This window comes from Meles meles, chromosome 21 (genome assembly GCF_922984935.1).
Source record: "Meles meles chromosome 21, mMelMel3.1 paternal haplotype, whole genome shotgun sequence".
Taxonomy (NCBI): Eukaryota; Metazoa; Chordata; class Mammalia; order Carnivora; family Mustelidae; genus Meles; species Meles meles.
This window is the reverse complement of record NC_060086.1, coordinates 1,366,571-1,388,296: the sequence shown is the minus strand read 5'-3', so window position 1 is coordinate 1,388,296 and position 21,726 is coordinate 1,366,571. Positions and strand designations below refer to the sequence as shown.

General features: G+C 56.5%; 1 protein-coding gene across 3 annotated transcripts; it reads left to right on the top strand.

Annotated features, from left to right (window-relative positions):
- The first annotated feature begins 9,096 nt into the window (after positions 1-9,096).
- On the top strand, positions 9,097-21,702 carry GUSB (glucuronidase beta). Of its 3 annotated transcripts, none has more exons than XM_045994357.1 (13): positions 9,097-9,343; positions 10,687-10,872; positions 11,192-11,373; positions 11,543-11,685; positions 12,092-12,279; positions 12,662-12,814; positions 13,029-13,207; positions 13,299-13,445; positions 15,626-15,710; positions 17,343-17,519; positions 19,980-20,115; positions 21,363-21,530; positions 21,594-21,702. In XM_045994357.1, exons 1-12 carry the CDS (start codon positions 9,143-9,145, stop codon positions 21,527-21,529), a joined length of 1,944 nt encoding a protein of 647 aa, XP_045850313.1. In that variant the 5' UTR covers positions 9,097-9,142; the 3' UTR covers position 21,530; positions 21,594-21,702. The 3 variants fall into 3 exon arrangements, with proteins under 3 accessions (XP_045850313.1, XP_045850312.1, XP_045850314.1); XM_045994356.1 differs by having other exon boundaries at positions 9,098-9,343; positions 21,573-21,702; XM_045994358.1 differs by lacking the exons at positions 9,097-9,343; positions 11,192-11,373; positions 11,543-11,685 and having other exon boundaries at positions 10,806-10,872; positions 21,363-21,702.
- Positions 21,703-21,726: the final 24 nt, after the last annotated feature.

The window sequence follows — 21,726 nt, the reverse complement described above, 5'->3', positions numbered from 1 at the left end:
ATTGCATTGTATACTGTCAGTGGATGAATTATGAGGTATTTTAATTATCTCCCAATGAAAGCGTTTTAAAAAAATGAACATTAGGGTGCTCTCTTTGCTGAATCCACTGTGAGAATGAAGATATTCTCAGTAACCCGACTGTCCACATTTTAGAAACTGTCATCCCTCTGATGGGACAGTTATTGTGAAAAGCCCAGAAGACTCCCGTGGAGGGATGTCAGTGTAGAAATCAGCCTCCTTGGAAAGGAAAGTTAGAGGCTCTGGACTGACAAGCAGGGAGGAACTGGTGACTGTCCATGTGGTCTGTAGTCAAATATAGCAGGTGAGCAAGAGTGTTCCACTGGGTTTCCGTTAGGGTGAGGTCTGTGTGAGCTCATTTACCCATTTATGCCTTTATTATGGAGAGCATTTCTCTTGTTAAAATCTGAAAATTCTTGGATGAAAAAAAATCCGTTTGCTGGTTCCAATGAGGCCAGGTGTTGCTCAGTCTGTGTTCCAAGCCCAGAAAGAAACTGTACAAATTGAACTTGTACATATTCACCTTCTTTGATTCAGCAAGCTACCATAGTTAATCACAAGGACATGAGAAAATTTTAGATGATGTCTCTCAAAAAGGAACTCAAGAAGATCTGAGGTTTTCCACCTAGAGTAACAAGATGCCAAATGAGTTCCAAGACCTATTTGAGATATTGTTTAAATGCACTGAAATTTGTCTATCGGGAAAAAAAAAAATAGGAAGTCCTGTGCTCCTGGGTGGCTCAGTCAGTTGAGATCTGCCTATGGCTTGGGTCATGATCCCAGAGCCCTGGGATCAAGCCCCGTGTTGGGCTCCCTGCTCAGTGGGGAGTCTGCTTCTCCCTCTCCCTCTGCTCCTTCCCCTGCTCATGCTCTCTTGTTCATTCACTCTCTCAGATAAATAAATAAAATCTTTTTAAAAAATAGGAAGTCTCAAACTTACTCTGATCGACTGAGTATCCTGTGACTTGCTTGTTAAGCTCAAGGCTGTGCCCAGACAACCTTTGCAGGGACACTGGGTTTTGCTGCACCCCATGACAAGGGGAAGCATGCTCTGTTAGCACTTCCTGTCCTAGACATCAGAAAGTCCCGCGGATGTAGGGTAATTTGGGAAAAGGAATGAATGTGCCATCGACAATGGTAAATGCAGTTTTGGGTGTATTAACCTTGAATAAGTCATTTTACCTCTCTGAGCCTTAATTTCCTCATCTGTAACGGAGACAGAACCATTTTATAGTCTTTCAGAGCTGTAAGGATCTCTTCGCAGAATGCCTGCTCATAGGGATTGCTACCACTATGGTCATCCAGCAACAGGAATCCAGAGGGCACCCCCACACACCCCAGGTCACCTTTGCCTCAGTGATGCTCGTATGCTCTCATTTGGGGGGGCAGGGCCCATGGGATGGTCATGGAACAAGGAGGGGGACCAGCTGCCAGAAAGTCACAGTCCAGCTAACACCAGACAGTGCAGACCCCTGAGTACAAACGTAGTCACAGCGACTGTCCCAGGAAGAAGGAAAAGGGAGAGGTTCCTTCTGACTGAAGAAACAAGAGAGCTGGCGTCTGAACCGAGCTTGGAAAGATGACCCGGAGAAGAGAACAAAGAACGCTACAGCCTCCAAGACAAGCCTGGGAAGGTATTTCTGGGCCCAAGAGGCAGGTATCCAAGCAGGAGTGGACAGAGGGAGGATGGAAGGGAAGCCGAGAAAAGTAGCTTAAGACAGACAGACGTACAGTCCGACGGCAGAGTGACTCCATGCTTCAGATGTACACTACGGTGAATAAAACACAAAAGGAGAAAGACCCCGAAAGATCTCGTCAAGACCCGAGTGAGTGAGACCTCTTTGCCAACCAGAAACAAGCAGAAAGTGGGAATGGGAGCCACAGGGCCTGCCTCGGGCTCATGGGCAGAGGTCCTGGCTGAAGGGCTCCGTTTTCCCTTCCCTGGGGCGGCAGCAAGTAAAAGACCCATGGCACAAGCCCCGGAGAGCCCTCAAGATGCCCAGTAAAGGGGAAGATGAACAGACCCTCCAGCCTGCAGCCCCGTGCCGAGCACACGCCCGGCAACGTCTCCCACGTGAGCACGGGCTCAGGGCCGCCTGAGGACTGTATGTTGAGGTGTCGACGGTGAACATGAAACGTGGAAATAGCCTAAGTGCTGAGCAGGCTAAGGGCCTGAGCAGTGGCGGCGTGTTCACACAGGGGAGTCCTCTCCAGCAATTCAGGGTATGAGCCGGAGCTACCTCGGGCTGGCCCTTCAGATCCGGCCAAAGCGTGACTCGTGGCCACGTGCGGCTGCCTGGGGTGGGCGAGCAGATCGTCTCCCAGGGAGGGATGCTGCTGCCCGAGACCGGCTCTTCATCTGCCACAGGTACTCAAAGGAGCAAAGTCACTCGGCTGCGGCCAGTGTCAGGGAGAAGTCAGGGAGATGTGAGAAGGTGACCGGAGAGGGGGCTAATCTGTATCCGTCGTGTCAGAGAAGAACATCACGTGCCCCTTATTCCCCTCATTTGAAATCATCTGCTTTTCTCCTTCCCGTATGGTCGATTTTGAGCTCTTTTCTGCAGGTGGGGTGGAAAGCTGACCCTGGGTTTGGAGGATGCTGCCAGAGAAAAAGAGTTTCAGGGTCCAAGGGCTCAGGGTTCAAGAGTTTCAGAAAGAGTTTCCTCTTTCCAGAAACCGCAGATGCAGAGACATCATTCCATGTCATAAAGTTGGTTCAAAGAATCTTGCCTGAATGAAGTGTGGAACTGAGAATACTCATGAAAGTTCCGTCCAGAACTGACACTTGTTTTACTTTCTGTTACTAAACGCTGCCCTTGGAAAGGAGACGCTGATTCACACAGCAACATGGGAATCGCAAAAACACTGTGCTGAGTGAAAGAAGCGAGACACAAAACTCATCCTGTATAATTCTGTTTGTGTGAAACTCTAGAGAAGCCAGATCTAACCTACAGCAACAAAAAGCAGATCGGTCATTGCTTGGGGCCAGGGGTGAGGACAGGGCTGATTGAGAAGGGTCAGAGGGTCCTGCCTGGGGGAGTGGGAAAGTTCCACATTTTGACAGTGGTGCTGGGCACTCAGGTGTACATTTGCCAAAAGTCGTAGCAAACTGTGCACTTGGAATGCGCATGCATTTGATTACATGGGAACTATGCCTCCAGAATTTGTTTTAAATTAAAAAAAAAAGTCCTCAGAAGTATTTCTAAAAGGTGGGGGAAGAACTTTTTAAGAAGTTGCACTTTGGAGACTATTTTTAGATTTGTAAAAATAATCTTGAATCCCCGAAATAGCTGCCACTTTAATGGGTTGCTGCTCGTCGTAACTGCTGCCCTGCTACAGATAGTAAAGCAGCAGGGACTCCTGGCTGGCTCCGCCCGTAGAGCATGAAGGTCTTGACCTCAGGGTTGTAAGTTCGAGCTCTACCTTGGGTGTAGAGATTACTTAAAAATAAAATCTTTTGGGGTGCCTGGGTGGCTCAGTCGGTTAAGCAGCCAACTCTTGGTTTTGGCTCACGTCATGATCTCGGGCTCATGAGACTGAGCCCCAGGTGGGTGGGGCTCTGCGCTCAGTAAGAAATCTGCTTGATCAGGCTCTCTGCTCTGCAGGGAGCCTGCTTCCCTCTCACTCTCTTCTGCCTGCCTCTCTGCCTACTTGTGATCTCTCTCTGTCAAATAAATAAATAAAAAAAAAATCTTAAAAAAAAAAAAAAGAAATCTGCTTGAGATTCTTCCCCTCTCTCTCCCCTTTTGCCCCTCTTCCCTCAAATAAATGAAATAAATAAAATCTTTCAAAAAATAAAACTTTTAAAAATTAAAATAAAATAGCAATTGAAATATCTGTATTTCTAAAAAATGTAAATATTTGCATTCGTATATATATTTGTCAACCCTGATGAAAACTGACAGTTCCCTTTTCTCTATATATGTATGAATGTATAATCAAACCCATAACTCTGTCAATTCCTGTTCAAACATGAGTTTGAAAGTCTTTGATAAGCAGTACTAGAGTGACTACGAGTAAAACCTGGAACCAGATTGGTTAAGTTCAAATTTCACCTCTGCCCATTACCAGCTTTGTGGTATTAGAAAAGTTTCTTAATTTTCCTGTGCCCCAGTCACTGTGTTAATACCATGGGAACAATAATAGTATCTATCTCATAGGCTCGTTGTGAGTAGTAAACTAGTTAATATGTGTACAGCGCCCAGTACGTGGCACACGGTGTAGCAGTCAGGTTAGGCTGGTAATGCTGTGGTAACAAACAGCTCCACAATCTCAGCTGTTTGAAATAATAAAGGTTTATTTCTCACTCCTTGCCACACATCCATCACAGGTTAGAACGGGGACATCGATCAGCAACTCAGACTGATGGAAGCTTAATTTTGACTCATGTTTCCATGGTCTGACCAAGTCAGGAGAAAGGAATGTGGCAGATCAGACACTGGCTCTTAAATTTTCTGCGATTTACATTCCATTTAGCAAAAACAGTTACATCGTCACACCTAACTTCAGAAGGGCAAGACCATGTGTATAGAAAAGGGGAGAACCAGAAATATTTGGTGACCAGCACTAATGACCGCCACAGTTAGTTATTATAATTGGATTTTGAAGCAGGTAGAGGAGGACTTCATGAGGAGGTGATATTTTTGCTGAAGCCGGAATGAAAAAGGAGAAAGTATGGGAGAAATCTATATAAAGACTGTAAGGCAGGAATGGGCTTGAAGTATTTGAGAAACAGAAAAATGGTTCAACGTTTGGAGAATGAATGAATGAGAGCTAGCAGGGCTGGGTCACACAAGGCCTTGTAGGTAGGTTGTGGTAAAGAGTTTGAATTTTATTCCAAAGTGTAATGGGAAGCTACTGTAAGGTTTCAGCCAGGGGACATGGCATAAGCTTTATAGAGACCATTCACTGTGGTTGCTCTTGTTGGATGGGCATGTATGGAAAAAGGGAGCTCTGTCCAGGTGAAGATGCTGGTGGTCCGGACCAAGGCAATATAGTTGGAAACAAGTAGGCATAGGCAAGATTAATTCTGGAAGTAGAGCCGACCGACTGGATGTGGAAGGTGAGGGAAAAGAAGAAATCAGTGATAACTCCTAGGTTTCTGGCCTCAGAAACTGACTGGTTATGTTCCCTGCAACTGGTTTCATCTCTTGGTGGGTGTTGAGTCAAAGACACGACCAAGCCCAGGAGTAGAAAAGGGCAAGGTTTTGACCTACAACAGTGAGGAGAACAGCCAGGGTATTTCCCAAACAGTGACTCCTTGAACAAAACTTGGGAATTTTTAGGCCAAGGGCACATACATATTTACAGAGAGGCTTGTGCCATGGGGGATTCAGCACAGAATTGGTACGAAAGTCATCTTAAGGTGGCAGAGTCCAAGTTGAAGTCACAGGTCAGCAAGGGTCAGCATTTCTCTGGCTCTAGCTGGCCCACCACCTGAGCGTTCGAAGGGGTTTAGATCCTACAACGATAACTCAAGAATATTTAGCAGGTCAGTCCTCACCTTTGAATCAGAGCTGGGAGTTTGACCACGGATCTACTGTGCCCGATATGATCAGGCCGCCCCTGACAGTGGTTATTTGTTCCTACATTTTTTCTTCCCTTAAAATCTTCTCCCGGGGCCTATTCTTCTGCAATTCCAACATACTCCAGGGAGAGCTGCAAAAAATACACTTTGAGTGAGTGGTGCTCGTCAAGCATAGGTCTCAAGATGCCTGGGAACGTAAGAAGACTTTTCTCATGTCAAGAAAGCTATGCCTTGTCTTTCTTTTTCCAGAGCCCTCTAACTCCTTCTGCTCACGCTTATTGAGATGGAGATTTTTGTTCCCAAAGTGGAAACTGAGTGGTAGTGGGGTTTTCTGAATCAAGACTTTTGGTTTGCCCCTGTTGATTTTGAGATGCTTTTGAATAATTAAAGGTTGATATCAGGCAGTACTTTGATATATAAATTCGGAGCAATGTGGAGTGGACAAGGCTGTAGATGTACACTGGGGTTGTATTAGTTGTCTGCTGATACCTAACAAATTACCCCAAAGCTAGTAGCCTAAAGTAGCAAACATTTATTATCTCACAGTTTCTGTTGGTCAGCTATTTGGGTAATTCTTGTTCTGGGGCTCTCACAAAGTTTCAGTCAAGGATTAGCTGGAGCGGCAGTCACTTGAAAGCTTGATAGGGCTGCGGGATCCATTTCCAAGATGGTGAATGCAGAAGGCTATTGACCAGAGGCATATGCAATACCAGAGAGTACTTCAGTGTCCTTCAGACTTAGCAGCTACTTCTCTAGCAAGAGATCCAAGACAGCAAGAGGCAGAAACCGCACTATGACCTAGTCTTAGTAACAACATCACTTCCGCCACCTTTTTTTGATCTCACAGACCAACCCTGATGTGATATGGGAGGAGATTACACAAGGACATGAATCTCAGGGAATTTTGTCATCATGTAAACAGTATAAAAAGCCATGAGAATAGAGGAGATAATTTGGTTGTGGAGGGAGAATACGGATAAAGAACCCTAGGACACTTCAACATTTAAAGACTCAGGAGAGAAGGAGCCAGTAGTGGAGGCTAAGAACTGGTTAGTGAGGCAGCAGGTAAAGCAAGAGCATGTAGTTTCACAGCACCCTAGGGGACCGTTGACTTGAACAGCCAAGCCAAATATCATGGAGAGTAAGCAGACTGCAAAGCAGTTTGGATCTAACAACACAAAAATAATTGGTGATCACGCCAAGAGCAGTTTTCAAGGAGTGTCACCCTGATTGGAATAGGTTGAGGGTAAAGAGAATGGGAAAATCTGGCAACATTGAGCACAGAAAATCCTTCTGGTAAATTTTGCTATGGAGAGGACCTCAGGATCAAGGAAGAACACTTTTCATGATAGGAGATCTAGAACAGGTTCGAATGCTGTCCAGAAGCAAGACAAACACTGTCGATGTCAAGATGCCTGGGAGGGGTCACTGAGAGGACGTCCTTGAGCAGGCATGAAGAGACGGGATTCTGAGCCCACACGGAGGAGCTGGACTTTGAGGGGAACAGGGACAACTCATCCAGGGTAATAGGGATGCAGGCAGAGAATGTGGGGGTAGTCGCCAGGGGGTGGGTAGATTTGGTGGTGGAAGGAAGGTGAGGGACTCCTTTCTTAGAAAGGTTTTATTTTATTTTATTTCTTCCTTTCCCTTCTTTTCTTCCCTTCATTTCTTCCTTCCTTCCTTCTTTCTTTGACTTAAAACAACAGAAATTTTTATCTCACAGATCTGGAGGCCAGAAGTCTGAAATCAAGGTATTAGCAGAGTTGATTCTTTCTGCAGGTATGGTATCTGGGAGGAACATTACACTTTGACTGTTTTGATGAGGAAACAAAAGGCAAACCGAGGACAAAGTAGAAGCTGACACCCCACAACCCTCCCCCCAACCCAGATGGGATGCGTGTGCCATTCCTCACACACTCCTCACTGCCCTAAAGCTAAGGACAGGAAAAGCAAGGAGTAAACTTGTAGAGATCACAATCCTGCAAGACAGGTGCCTGCCCCCGTTAACAGGTGTGTTAGCAATCTACAGGGAAAAGGCACGTCTATCAACACCCCAGCTTCCAGAGGGAAATGTAGATCCGAGAAAATGTCCTTACGACCTGCGGCCCACTGACTGACACTGGACTGGGCAGGTGTAGTGCTCCTCCGAAGCTCCCAGCTGTCCTACTGTTACTGCCTTGCTGGAGGGAAAACCACCCTAAGGGGACAGTGGCAAGGCCTCTGGTATCCTGTGAGTCTTTAACACGTGAAAATCCTTTGAAACTTCCCTTTCCTTATCTCCCCCAGCCCCGCAGTGAGTCAGCCTCCCCCCAGAACCCCCGGGCGGCAGCTCCTTCTGCCCATGGGCCTGTCCCGTCCGCCCCACTGAACCTCATCTGAATTCTGAAAGCCCCTCAGCTTCAGGGGTCAGTCAACGGGCCGCGGGTTATAAGGACATTGACTCGCGTCTGCACTCCCTTCGGGAAGGCCGGCCGCCGCAGAGACTCTGTTCTTGCCCCCTGCTGGGCTGCTGTAAACTGAGGGAGACTCGCGGGTGCAGGACTGGAACCTCTGTAAGTGAACTGCTTCTCCTTTAGGGCAGCCCGGGGCACGTGAGGAACAGCACTGTGTCCCACGGTGGGGTGCTGTGGGGTGTCGGCCTCTGCCTGTCCTCAGCGTCACTGTGTCCCACGGGGGTGCTGTGGGGTGTCGGCCTCTGCCTGTCCTCAGTGAGCCCTCTGTCCCCCCACCACTTGCTTCCGTCTTCACGACCCGCCCCGTCACAGGAGCGTGGGGCCCCGCTGCAGGTCTGGGCCCCGCGGATGAGGGAGCCGAAGGCCGGCCGAGGAGAGAGCGCCCGCCGACGCCCTGCAGCGCCGCCCCGCACCCCTGGGTGGGAGACGGTGGAAATTCCTGTTAACGCCTCGGTGGAGGGAAAACCCCCTGAACGTGACCGCGGGGCCTCGGACGTGTCACGGAAAGTTCTGAAAGTCTCCCTTTTCCTTAGCGCCTCCACTCGAGCGACTCACCGGTCACCCCTGGGGACCCCGGTGCAGCGGCTCTTGCTGCCCACGGGTCCTGTTCCCGAGCTTTAATGAAACCACCTTTTTGCACCAAAGCCGCCTCGGGACGACCACGGGCTCAGCCCCGCCCCGCACGACGAGGCGGCCGCAGGTGCAGGCCCAGGGCCAAGCGACAGCCGCGGCGTGGGCACCCCCAGGCACGGCAGCGGCTTTGCCTGGGCTCACGGGGCGTCCGGCCGAGCCCCGGGCCTCCCGCTGGCCCGCGGCCCCGGACTCCCCAGCCGGGCAGGGCGGCGGTCCCCCTGGCCAGGGACCTCTCTGCCTTCCGGAGCTGGGGCGGGACGCGGGCGTCCCTCGCGTAAAGGCTCGGGTTCGGGCTCCGCGCGGGCCCTCCCCGCCGTCGCCATGGGGCAGCCGGGAGCGGGTCCCCTCGGGGCACCTTCCGGCTTCGAGCTCCTCCGCCCCCCGCACCCGCCCCCCACCAAGATGGCGCGGGCGGCGGCGGGTCACGTGACCGGCGCCGCCCCGCCCCCTCCCGCGCGGCCCGGAGCGCGGCGCGGCCGCAGTGGGCTCCAGCGGGCGGCCGGAGGTAGGCATGCACCCGGCGGCCTGGGCGGCGCTCGGCCCGCTGCTCTGGGCCTGCGGGCTGGCGCTGCGGGGCGGGATGCTGTACCCGCGGGAGAGCCCGTCGCGGGAGCGCAAGGAGCTGCACGGCCTGTGGAGCTTCCGCGCCGACTTCTCCGAGAACCGGCAGCGCGGCTTCGAGCAGCGGTGGTACCGGTCGCCGCTGCGCGAGGTGCGGGCCCGCGGGAGGGGGCGGCCGCAGCAGCCGCGGGAAGGGCGGGCTGGGGGGCCGGGGCAGGCCCTGCTCGACCCGGTCCGCTGGGACGGGCGCCGCGGCCCGGCCTGGAGCTGGAGCGCGGGAGCAGGGGAGCCCTCGGCGCCGGGTCCCCAGCTCTGCCGCGGCACGAAGGAGCCATTGCAGGGTTCGGAGAGAGGACGGGGCTCGACACCCGCCCGGCCGGAGACCCCTGCCCAGGCCTCCCGTCCGACTTTGGGGGTGCAGCCGGCCTTCGCGCTCACGGGCGCGTCTCTCCTGGACCCCCTCTTGCCCTCCGCTCGGCGCTCACGGGGGGGAAGACCGGGGGCCGGGGCCGGCGTGGGCGCTCCGAGCTTCCCCTGCGGAGCGGGCCCTGCCCCCACCCGCCTTCCTCCCGCGGGCGGTCAGTGGACCGTCTTCCTCTCTGGGTCCGCTCTCGGATCCGCTTGTCCCGGCGGGGTTGCGGCCGGGCTCACCCCGTGCACAGCCTGCCCCTCCCCCAGCCTGGCCCACCGCCCCGCAGGCGGTTCTCCCCAAGGCGCACACCCGTTCAGCCAGTTTTTATTGAGTCTCTGGAAATCGCGGACGCTCTTCCCCAGGCTGCTTCCACGCCCACTGAGCTGCCTGTCCGGTTGGTGCCTGGCCTTGTACCCGAGGGGATCAGGGGGCTCCCTGCCAGGTTCAGGTTCACCCAGTTCGGCCAGCTTGTCCTCAGGCAGTATCCCGTGGGCCCCAGAAAGCCTTCCCTGACCCCTACGATAGTTCCCGCCACCCTCCAGACTCTTCATAGAGCTGACCACCTGCCCGCGGAGGCCTCATTTTATTCCTGGCACCTAGAGCGGCCTTGTAGGTTCGCTGCACACTGTCCATTACGTGTCAGAGCGACCAGCATCCGCTAAAATGAACTCCATAAAAGGCATCAGTCTGGTGCTGGCAGAGAAGGACAGTGGCGGGGCGCCTGGGGGGCTCAGTGGGTTAAGCGCCTGCCCTTGGCTCAGGTCATGATGCCAGCGTCCTGGGATGGAGCCCCACATCGGGCTCCCTGCTCAGCAGGGAGTCTTCTTCTCCCTCTACCCCTCCCCCCTGCTCGAGATCTCTCTCACTCTTTCAAATAAATAAAATCTTTAAAAAAAAAAAAGAGGAAGAATGACAATGATGGGATGGCCTGGAATCCCAGGGCCTGGGAGAAGTTGTCTTGTCCAGCTTTTTTCCTGCAGGCAGGGTTGGGGGAGGACCTGGCCTCTAGGGAAGGGGCTGCCTGGGTCCTGGTCTTAGAATCCAAGGTGCTCTGGACCTAATCCCAGCCCTTCTCTCCTCAGTCGGGCCCCACACTGGACATGCCGGTTCCCTCCAGCTTCAACGATGTGGGCCAGGATAGGCAGCTGCGCAGCTTTGTCGGCTGGGTGTGGTATGAGCGGGAGGTGACCCTGCCCCAGCGATGGACCCAGGACCTGGGCACAAGGGTGGTGCTGAGGATTGGCAGTGCACACTACTATGCCATTGTGGTCAGTACAACGAGCATCAGGCAGGGCGAGCCGTCACGTGCAGTTGCTTAGCAGCTTGGGGCTGCCTGATTCGCAGGGGTCACCTGACAGCCTGCCCCCCTGGGGTGGATGGGGGGCACGCTCAGGCCCTACTCTGGGGTTAGTGGCCGGGGTCAGGGGAGGGTTGCCCGATCTGTTCTGGAGCTTGGTTCCTCCATCTGTGAGACAGGTGGCAGTCGGCAGGACCCTCAGGCCCCACATACTGACCTTTGTGTGAGGGGGTGCCGGAGATGGCAGGCACCGACTTGTTTCTCCCTCCCATATCTCCCTGTGTCTGCAGTGGGTGAATGGGGTGCATGTGGTGGAGCACGAGGGGGGGCATCTCCCCTTCGAAGCCGACATCAGCAAGCTGGTGCAGAGTGGGCCCCTGTCCTCCTGCCGTATCACCATTGCCATCAACAACACGCTCACCCCCCACACGCTGCCGCCAGGGACCATCCTCCACAAGACGGATACCTCCAAGTGAGCAGCACCCTGCTCCCCCCCCCCCCCCCGCCCATTGGTCTTCCCACTAGGGGCTGGGTGGCCTTAGCAGAGTTGAGGCCCTGGCTCTGGGAGGCCAGGCAGATGTTCGAGCTGAGGTCGAAGGACCAGAGCAAGTCTGCAGTTGGGCATTTTTCTCCCATCCTAGGTACCCTAAGGGTTACTTTGTCCAGAACACAAACTTTGACTTCTTCAACTATGCGGGACTGCATCGGCCCGTGCTTCTCTACACTACACCTACCACCTACATCGACGACATCACCGTCACCACCGGCGTGGACCAGGGCACTGGTAAGGGCTCCTGGCAGGAACCTCCCTCTGCCAGGCCCCAAACGGCTCTGCTCCCTGTTTAGAAAGATCCTCTGGGGAGACGCTCTCCCCGCATCTCCTCACCCTCAGGCTTCCCATCCACCTAAGAGGAGCCTCAGTCCAGCCTGTCGGAGTAGGCACAGGCAGCAGAAATCACCCATCTGGTCTGACCTCCTTTTGTGAGGAAAGGAAGCGCAAAGAGATGCGGGGCTTGCTTAAAATCATCGCTCCGGGTGGATAGCTCAGGGTTCAGGAGAATCATGTCTCTTCCCCTGTGCTGCCCTCCCTGCAGACTGAGACTCAGGGTGGTGGTCCCAAGGAACTGTCCTCTGTATGACCCAGGCTGTTTCCTTCCCCTCTTTTGTCTGATCTGTCTTGTCCCTTGCAGGGCTGGTGGATTACCAGATTTTTGTCCAGGGCAGTGAACACTTCCAGTTGGAAGTGCGTCTTCTGGACCAGGAAGGCAAAGTCGTGGCCCTGGGGACAGGGTGCCGCGGCCAGCTGCAGGTTCCCAACGCCCACCTCTGGTGGCCCTACCTGATGCATGAGCACCCCGCCTACCTGTACTCTTTGGAGGTAATGGGGGTTACGCCTGGGGCTGCAGAAGTCCTTTTGCCCCCAACCAGCAGCTGTGGCTCATGGTGGCGGGGCGGGGGGTACAGGATAGGTAGTCAGGCACACCAGGTCCCCTGAGCTTCCCAGTCGGTTGGATCGCAGTGTTGCCTGCCTGGTTTTCTCAGTGCTTGGCGTGGAGCCCAGCTTTGAAGAGCAGGCACGGGGCGGGGTGGGGGAAGTTTCCTCCTTGCTGGTGGCAGAAGTTGGGAATTTCTGCATCTCTCCACTTGTGGGCCCAGGCGTGGGCCCCGCGGTGCATGCGGGGGGCCTTCCTGTTGAAGGGAGGGTTGTGTGGCGCTCAGGCCTGCAAGGAAGCCCCACACCCCGTTCTCTGCGTTCGCAGGTGAGGCTGACCACGCAGACAGCGGCTGGGGCCGTGTCTGACTTCTACACTCTGCCTGTGGGGATTCGCACTGTCCAGGTCACAGAGCACCAGTTCCTCATCAACGGGAAGCCTTTCTATTTCCATGGTGTCAACAAACACGAGGATGCAGATGTGAGTTGTGGCCATTTTCTGTCCTCACCGTCCCCACGGCCCCTGAAGCAATCGAGGTGATGGGAGCAGTTCAGCATAGTGCTGGAAACCACTGCCCGACCGGCCGTGCTGGGGCCGCAACAGAGGGCTAACGCGGTGACCCCTGGGCGGCCTGGCTTCAGAAAGCAGTGCGCGGGGCCGGGGTTCGGGCTCACCCCACCCTGCTCTGCCCCAGATCCGGGGAAGGGGCTTTGACTGGGCCCTGCTGGTGAAGGACTTCAACCTGCTGCGCTGGCTCGGGGCCAACGCCTTCCGCACCAGCCACTACCCCTACGCGGAGGAGGTGCTGCAGCTCTGTGACCGCTACGGGATCGTGGTCATCGACGAGAGTCCGGGCGTGGGCATCGTGCTGGCGTGAGTGCCCGCCCGGCCCCGCCCCTGCCCCCGCCCCCGCCCCCGGCTCCGCCCCGCCCCCTCCCAACGGCGCCCGCTCCGTGTGCCGCAGCCAGAGCTACGGGAACCGGTCTCTGCAGCACCACCTGGAGGTCATGGAGGAGCTGGTGCGCAGGGACAGGAACCACCCCGCGGTGGTCATGTGGTCCGTGGCCAACGAGCCCGCCTCCTTCCTGCCGCCCGCCGGTTACTACTTCAAGTGAGTGCTGCCGCCCTGGGTCGCGTCGGGGCTGAGAGCGCGGCTGGGGGAGGGGAGGGGAGGGGTGAGGTGGGTGGGGTGCGAGGGTGGTGGGGGGTGGGAGTGTGGGACTGGGGTGGGGGGATGCGAGCAGCGGGATGGGGGATGGGGAATGGGGTGGGAGCGGGGTGGGGAATGGGAGAGTGGGGGGATGCGAGCAGCGGGATGGGGGATGGGGAATGGGGTGGGAGCGGGGTGGGGGATGGGAGGGTAGGGGGGCGGGCAGCGGTGGGGGGGGCGCGGGCAGGGGCCCCGTCGGCGCTGCCCTCACCGCCCTCACTTCTGAAGTGTGAGCCGCCCGACACGAAGGTCCAAGCCACACCCGTCCACGGTCTCCGTCCTTCCGTTGCCCCATTCCCGGGCAGTTCCGTGTATGCTGAAGGTGCGGAAAACCGCTGGGTGTTGCTCCGGGTTCACTTGTCAAGTGCAGTTCGGCTCTGTAAGACCGCGTTTTCCCGGCAGATGACCCCGCGCAGGCCTGTCCGTGACGCACACGCTCCCACTGCTCTCAAGTGACACCGTTGCCCTAAGTGCCAGTAGCTTCTCCGTCCCCCACCAGGCACGGCGGGGACAGAGCCCCCCGTAGGGCAGTGCTGGCGACAACCACGCGGTCTGCTGCCCTGCGGGGAGGGTTCCTTGGTCCTTGTCTGAGGGTCACGGTCACGCAGCTGTAACTAAGCCTGCAGAGGGGGGTCACTTGCTCTGGGGGCAGCAGAGACCGTGCCAGTGTCACGGTGCGCTGTGAGCTGAGCTGTGGGTAGGAGATGCACGGCTCTGAGCGGCAGGCGCACCTGGGCAAAGGACTGCCCGGCACACACAGCCGGGGGCCTTGGGGCCCCAGGCCTTGCTGAGCCAGGGTTGGGGGACAGACGTTTGTTGTGGAGTGGGAAGGAGTGCAGGCGCCCGGGAACAGGTGCCCGAGGTCCCTCCCAGCTGTTCGGGGAGGTGTGTGACGGCCAGGGCAGTGGGGAGGCAGGCAGGCTGTGGCTAAAGCTGCCTGGGCCTGAGGAGCTCAGCGAGGCTTCGAGGCTTCCCAGTGACACACAGGCTGTTTCAGAGTGTGGCTTTGGGACTTGAGGTGAGGGATAGCGTTCTGGCTTGGGGAAACCACGGCCCTTGAAAGAGAAGGGCAGTGTGGGGAGGGTTTCGAGGAAAAGGACGCTAGCTGTGGGAAGAGAGAAGCAGGCTTAAGCTGTGAATGGGGTGACCTGCACTGGGGTGGCCTTTGACAGGTCCCCGGGCTGCGCCCCGACCACAGGCTGGGTCCTCTGTGGAAGCCTTTTCTCAGGGTCCCTCCCTGATGAACGCGTCTCAGCATCAATGCTGTTTCTTCTGAGTCTGGGCTGACTCGCCCGTGTCCGGGAAGTGCCCTGTCACTGCCTCCCAGAGCTCTGCGCCTCCCCGCCACGGTCCTCCCACCCCTTGTCATCATTCATAGCGTCTCCCGGTGCAGTGTCTGCTTCCACTGCTCCACCGAGCTGTGGACGGCCGGGGCTGTTCTCTGGCCGGTGCCCTGGGCGCAGCCTGCCTCCTCGCACACACCCCCGCCTTGTGAAGTTTGTATCTGTCCTGGTCTACACCCACGCATTCTTCCTCTTTCTCTTCTTCTTCTTTTTTTTTTAAGATTTTATTTGTTTATTTGTCAGACAGAGCTCGAGGTCAAGCAGGGGGAGCAGCAGGCAGAGCAGACAGAGGGAGAAGCAGGTTCCCCGCTGAGCAAGGAGCCTGATGTGGGACTCGATTCCAGGACCCTGGGATCATGACCTGAGCCGAAGGCAGACGTTTCACTGACTGAGCCCCCCAGGCGCCTCTCACCCCACACATTCTGTTTTCAAGAGCTTTTCCAGAGATTGGAAATGCAGCTTTTAGCCACACCGAGTCCAAGGACCCCAGCTTCGGGTGCCTGCACACCCCTGCGACGGGGGCCCTCTCTCTGGGGAGGGGGGGACTTGGGGACGGAGAAGGATGCTGGGGAATGTGATCTAAGGCTAGAAGGACATGTTTGCTCCCCTCAGGTCCTCTTCAGGGTCGGGAGGAGAGCAGGGTTTTGGCTGGGAGATGGGATGGAGAGAGAGAGAGAAAGATGGCTGTCCAGGGTCCTTCCCGGACTGACGAGCCTGTCTTCTGCCCTCCGTGGACAGGACGCTGATTGCTCACACCAAAGCCTTGGACCCCTCCCGGCCCGTGACCTTTGTGACCAACTCCAACTATGAAGCAGACTTGGGGGTGAGCCTGGGGGGTCCCCCCTGCCTGTCCTCTCACCGTCTCTGGTACTTGCTAATATGGGCTGCTGGGAAGAGCCCTGAGCACCCGGTTCACGTGCTTTCCTAGACGGTCTCTGGGTGAGGGAGAGCCAGCTGCTGACCTGCGGGGCGGTGACTCCCGAAGCCAGGCAGGCTGGGCACAGGCAGCTTCCGGTCGTCCTCTGTGACGCTGCTCGGCTGGAGAGCACTACAGCTGTCGCTGTCCAGGGTTTCTCAAACCTGGCCGATTATCAGAACCCCCGGGCGTGGATGCCTGGACTCTGAGACTCCGGGTTGTTGCGTCCGGGGTGGCAGTCTGAGTTTTTGAAAAGTTCCTCAGCGATTGCAGTCGTCACCTCGCTCTGGGAACTACAGGCTGGGATGGAAGGGACAGCCGGGCTCCCGCGTGACTGGCGAGCAGCAGCCCCTTGGAAATGACTTGCGCCCTTGTATGAAGCTGGGAGACGTGGGAGCAAGCAAATGCTTCTTCACGAGAGAACTCAAGGCCAGTACTTAGGAGGGAAGTGCAGAGGGAGCAAACATCTCATGGAAAGAACGGAGAAGAAAATGCAACATACGAACGTAAATTGGGAACGCTCACCCTAACACGGATGGGAGAGGTTTGTATCCCTGGTGCTTCCCTCGCCGTCTCTCGAGAACACCCTTCAAGAGACCGGCAGACCCCGCGTGGCACAGGCCGGTGTGGACGTTCTCGGAGCCCAAGTGGCATCTCTTCTTGTTCTGGTCTCCCGTGTGGACAGGGCAGCCAGTGCCTGAGCCTCCGAGGGTCGCCAGACTCCTGGCAGGATGTGCCATCTGGGTGCATGTGTCCCCCACGGGCTTCCTTGTCCCGCCTGCTGCTTTCAGTGACATACGTACTCTAACTCAAGTGACACTGTTGGGCAGGACCGATCCCGTTCCCTAAATGCCGGTAGCTCCCCCTCCCCCACCAGGCACTGTCTGCCCCCACTCTCGGAAAGGGGCTCTGTCACCTGCCTCAGTCCCAGGGCAGGCTCTGTCACCTGCCTCAGTCCCAGGGCAGGCTCTGGAGATTGGCGTTGGTTCAGGTGACGGGAGGGACTGGACACGCTGCTTAGTGTGGGCTGCTCCGTCCTGGGCACTGCACCGTGTAGACATGAGGCGGTCCTGCCCGTCCTCTCTGCTCCCCGCCAGGAGGGAGTTTTCCAGCCGCCCCGCGGCCCATACCATCATCTCACGAACGGCACGGTTAACCGAGGTCTTTGCGAGGGGAAAAACTGCGCCTGTCTTTCGGTTGGGAACTTTTCTTTAAGGCCAGGTAAGGGAAGGCCAGTGGGACAGGAGTGCTGTGGAGAGAGGAGCAAAATCGATGCCATGGGCCCTGGGCTGCAGCGGGGCCGGCTCGTGGGGCGCCTCTGTGCCTCTCCAGAGTCCAGCTGCAGGGCTCAGGAGCGCCCGTCCAGAATCAGTGCCTTGCTTGATCGTCACTCCTGCCTGTATTTGCCACACATGGGAGCTCCTCCGTCGCTTGTGCTCCTCCTCCCACCTCCCCTGCCGGAAGCGCCCCCCAGTCTGTGAGCCCTAGAGCTCTTTGCAGCCTTCTGGTCCATGAGCAGGTTCTGTGCTCTCATCCTAGGCGCCGTATGTGGATGTCCTCTGTGTGAACAGCTACTACTCTTGGTATCATGACTACGGGCACTTGGAGGTGATTCCACTGCAGCTGGCCACCCAGTTTGAGAACTGGTACAGGACTTACCAGAAACCCATAATCCAGAGCGAGTACGGAGCCGGGGCCATCGCAGGGTTTCACCAGGTAAGCAGTGAGGGGCGTTCTGTTATTTCTTCACTCTGCAGGACAGAGGTGTCCATCATTCCCCCAGGCCAGAAAGGTGCTCCTCTCCTCACCCTCACTGGTGCTGACCATCTCCCTGCAGTTCTTTAGGCTCACGCTGTCCTCCAGGGCTTAGGCCTCTGCCTCGCTTGCCTGGTCCTTCTGGCCTGGTTTCCAGAGAGCTTCCCAGTGGCTGCCCGAGTCATCTCCTGAGCAAATCCAAACCTTGGGGGTCCAGTCATTGGCATCCCGTGGCCCCCACGTTGAAGTCCCAGTCCCAGGCGGGGGCAGTCAGTGCCCTTTGCTCTCTGCCCTCCCCCAGGTCGTCGTCTTCCTCTGCCTTCACTCCTGGTCACTGGACTGTTCTCACTGTGCTCGTCGGCTCCTGCTCTGGTGTGGCTGTCCCTTCTCCTGGGACGCCGTGTTAGCCCCACATTCGCTGACTCCTGGGTTCCCACTCGGTGTTCAGGTCTCAGGTCCGATGTCCCCTCTTTGGTGAGACATCAAAGGAAGGAAGCTGTCCCTTCTGCTTGGGCTCTGTCTCAGTCTTCCTCACTGCGTACTGTCATTATTGCTTTGACTCTCTCCTTGGCCAGAGTGTAGGCTCCAAGAGAGCGGCGGATTCCTAGTTACCATCGCTTCCCAAGCCCTCGGGAGCCTCCAGCGCTCAGAGGATGCTAAACAATACTCAGTAGGGAAATGAATGAAATCTCGGAGCGAGGTTTAATCACTAGCGTTTTCCCTCCCTCTCTGCTTTTTTATTGAATTTCTGCACCAAGATGAGATGCTCCTGTGGGGATTTTCTCCTGTGGATTCTGGAGCCACAGCCAGGGCCCCAGCCCCCCCAGCCCCCTCACACTCGCCTGTCACAGATGTCAGATTCTGTGTTGACGCACAATATGCTTATCCTTGCTAGGTTGGACAGCCCCCCCCCCCCAAACTGTATTTCTCCGCTCAGACCCTCAAATTCATCTTGCTTACACGGGAGGCCATTGTGAACACGGGTGGGCGAGGGGAAGTAGCTTATGAGAACAATGTGTATTCGTACCAGCCCTTTGTCCTGAAAAGGTCGTGAACTTGGAATGTTAGAGCAGCTCAGTCGGTGTCTAGCGCTGATGGGACCGTTTGCGGGATGGAACTTTTTTGCAGTGCGACCGGTACGGCCGAGTCGATTTAGTTTAATTCAGCCTTAGGTTTAAATAGCCATGTGTGGCGAGCGTTAGGCAAGGCAGGATTGGTAAGAAAACCTGCGTGTGGCCCTGCCCTCAGATTCAATCGAACCAGAACAAAACATGGTTCTGTGGTAACGTGACATCATCAGCGCGTCAGCGTTTTAATCCTTCTCATTGGAACAGAAAGCCAAAGCCTGCAGTGTTTTGTTCTCTTGTGAAAGGAGGGAGACACTGCCTCCTTGAACCTTGAACTTGCAAGGCCCCCAGATTCCCACGGGAGGAAGGCAACTGAACGAGCATTATGTCTCAGTCCACCACACGGAGGCGCTCTCCACCAAACACTGAATGAGCCCCCACCGCCTCTGCCTTGGTTGGACCCTTGTCACCCGCGTGGTGGGAGCTCCAGTGTCTCCTGGGGAGCCTTGTGGGGCGCCGCGCAGCCCCCCTGCTAGCTGTCCCCCCCGGCCCCGGCCCTGGCTCCGCCCTCTCCTGTTGACCCTCCGTACACTTAGAGCTGGAGGGCCTAGAGCTGGAGGGCCGAGCTGCAGGGGCAGGGATGCTCCTACCTTTCCCGCCTCGAGGCCAAAGCCGCCAGGGAAGCAGACACTAAGTGGTGACTTGTGGAATGGGTGGGTGCTGAGTAGCAGCCGCTCCCCCAGACTAGACCCACTGAATGTGACGTGAGGGCAGTGAGTCACCCTGGTTCTCCAGTTACACACTGGCAGCTACTTAAAACTTGAGGCTTAAATTTATTGTTTGGGGGTGTCAGTCATTAAAGCTCTGCCTTCGGCTCAGGTCATGGTCCCAGGGTCCTGGGATCGAGTCCCACATCGGGCTCCTTGGTCAGTGGGGAGCCTGCTTCTCCCTCTGCCTGCCCCTCCCCCTACTTGTGCTCGCTCTCTGGCAAATAAAATCTTTAAAAATAATAATAAATAATATAAATAAATTTATTACGTGAAGACTTATTGTTACTTTCCATGTAGCTCAGCTTTAAGACTAGTGAATAGAGATGGAAGAGTAAGAGCAAGAAAATACCAAATTCTCTTGATACGTAAAGCAGTTATTAACTCAGGTTCTTTACCAAAAATCCCTGGTCTTTACTCTGGGCTACCTCCGACCATGGCTGTGTCTGCACCAGCACGTCCTACAGTCACTACAGCCGCTGGGAAGTTGGGTGTTTTGGTTATCATCACGTGGGTCTTCATTTTTTCTAACGTTGATGGTCGCGTCAGTTCGGCCTCTTCCGTTCTCCCTGTGCCTTGAATTCCAGGACCCACCTGTGATGTTCAGTGAGGAGTACCAGAAGGCGCTGCTGCAGCAGTATCACGTGGTTCTGGATGAGAAACGCAAAAACTACGTGGTTGGAGAGCTCGTCTGGAATTTTGCCGACTTTATGACCGACCAGGGTGAGTGGCATTTCGGGTTATGGAATGGACCGTTTCTCATTCGTTCGGGTTGGCCTGTTAGTTCGGGGCAGTTGGTTTTAAGGACAGTGGAAATGAGGGGGGACGGTCTCACCAGCGCTGGCAACATGAGAATTTCCTGGGAGAAGCAAGTCGTGTTTAGTAAGCAGCAGTCACTTGCCTACTTCCTACATCATTTTATGGTAAGAAAAAAAGCCAACAGAAGAGCCTATTGTCTTGAGGCAAAAATGACCCCTGAACCTTAGTCTGTTTCACAACAGCGGGGGGGGGGGGGGGGGGGGGGGGATCGGACTTTGTGTTGAATTTCCTTGTGGGATGCGCCCATTATTCCAGAGTTGGGTACAGAGCCTGGGAAACGGGGTATTTCATGTGTTTCACGTCGTTCCCCCGGAAGACGCAGCTTTACCGAGCCCGAGCCGGCGTCGCAGGGCTGTGCATGTGGGAGGCTCTAAGTCCGCATGCTCCCAAGTGGGGCGACAGGAGGGCCACTTCAGCGAAGTCCCAAACGAAGGGACCCCGTTTCTTCCTGTGCTGTAGCCCAGCCATCTGGGGAGGTGAGGAAGGGGTTGGCACTGGTGGGGATTCGAACGTGTCACCCAGCAGGGAAAGACAAGTCTTCGGAAGGGGACAGTTTCATTAAAAACCGGAATGGAGAAGGGGGTAAAGAGGAAAAGGAAGGAGAACGTGAGCCTCTCCGTGTTCGGCAGAGGAGAACAGTGGCTTCCGCAGCCTCTTCTGGCGAGTGGGCGCGTGGCTCCGTGTCCTGGGACAGCCGTGTGACCGGACGGGTCACCCGGCTCTGGGAGGCTGGCACGTGCGCACGCGCGAGGCGACCCAGGAATCCACCCGAGACGAGGCTTGTCGCGGACGGACCTTCCGTCCCGCAGAGGCTGAGCGCACCGGGGCGGGAGGGGACCAGCCGGGAGCCCGTCGCCGTCGCCGCGTGGCCCGAGCAGCGGGAGTCCCGGCCTGCCGGGTCCCGACGCCGCCCTGCTCGGAGCCGCCTCCGCCGAGACGCCCGTCCGCCCGGGGGAGCCGCCCCAGCGCCCCGCCAGTGAGCAGGCCGCGGGGACGCCTCTGTCCCGGAGAAGAGGCCATTCGGGCCGTCGGTCCCCGCAGACGGCAGGAACCGCGCCGCGGGGGACCGAGGGGTCGGGACGGCGGTGCTTCCGCTCGCGCCCCGCGTGGCCCCGCACAAGTCGCCTGAAACGCCTTTGCCTTGTTTTCAGCCCCGCAGCGAGTGATGGGGAACAAAAAGGGGATCTTCACGCGGCAGAGGCAGCCCAAGGCGGCGGCGTTCCTGCTGCGGGAGCGGTACTGGAAACTCGCCAACGAGACGCGGCGCCCGCCCGCCGCCGGCCCGCAGTGCCTGGAGAGCGGCCGATTCCACGTCTGAGGCTCCAGCTTCCACGTCTGAGGCTCCAGCTTCCACGTCTGAGGCTCCAGCTTCCACGTCTGAGGCTCCAGCCTCCGCTGCCGAGCGCTTCCGGGCCGTGCGCGTCCGGCCGGGCGTCTGTGGCCCGACCCTGGACGGCGCCGCGGCGAGAATAAAGGCTTTTGTTGTCGCGAGTCAGGAGTCGTCTGTGTGGAAGC

What these genes read in the sequence shown, in the direction of transcription:
- GUSB (XM_045994357.1), top strand. Translation starts at nt 9,143, where the DNA reads ATGCACCCGGCGGCCTGGGCGGCGCTCGGCCCGCTGCTCTGGGCCTGC. An exon ending in ACAAACACGAGGATGCAGAT is followed by an intron (nt 12,815 to 13,028) that starts GTGAGTTGTGGC and finishes GCTCTGCCCCAG; the next exon opens with ATCCGGGGAAGGGGCTTTGA. An exon ending in GGCGTGGGCATCGTGCTGGC is followed by an intron (nt 13,208 to 13,298) that starts GTGAGTGCCCGC and finishes CGTGTGCCGCAG; the next exon opens with CCAGAGCTACGGGAACCGGT.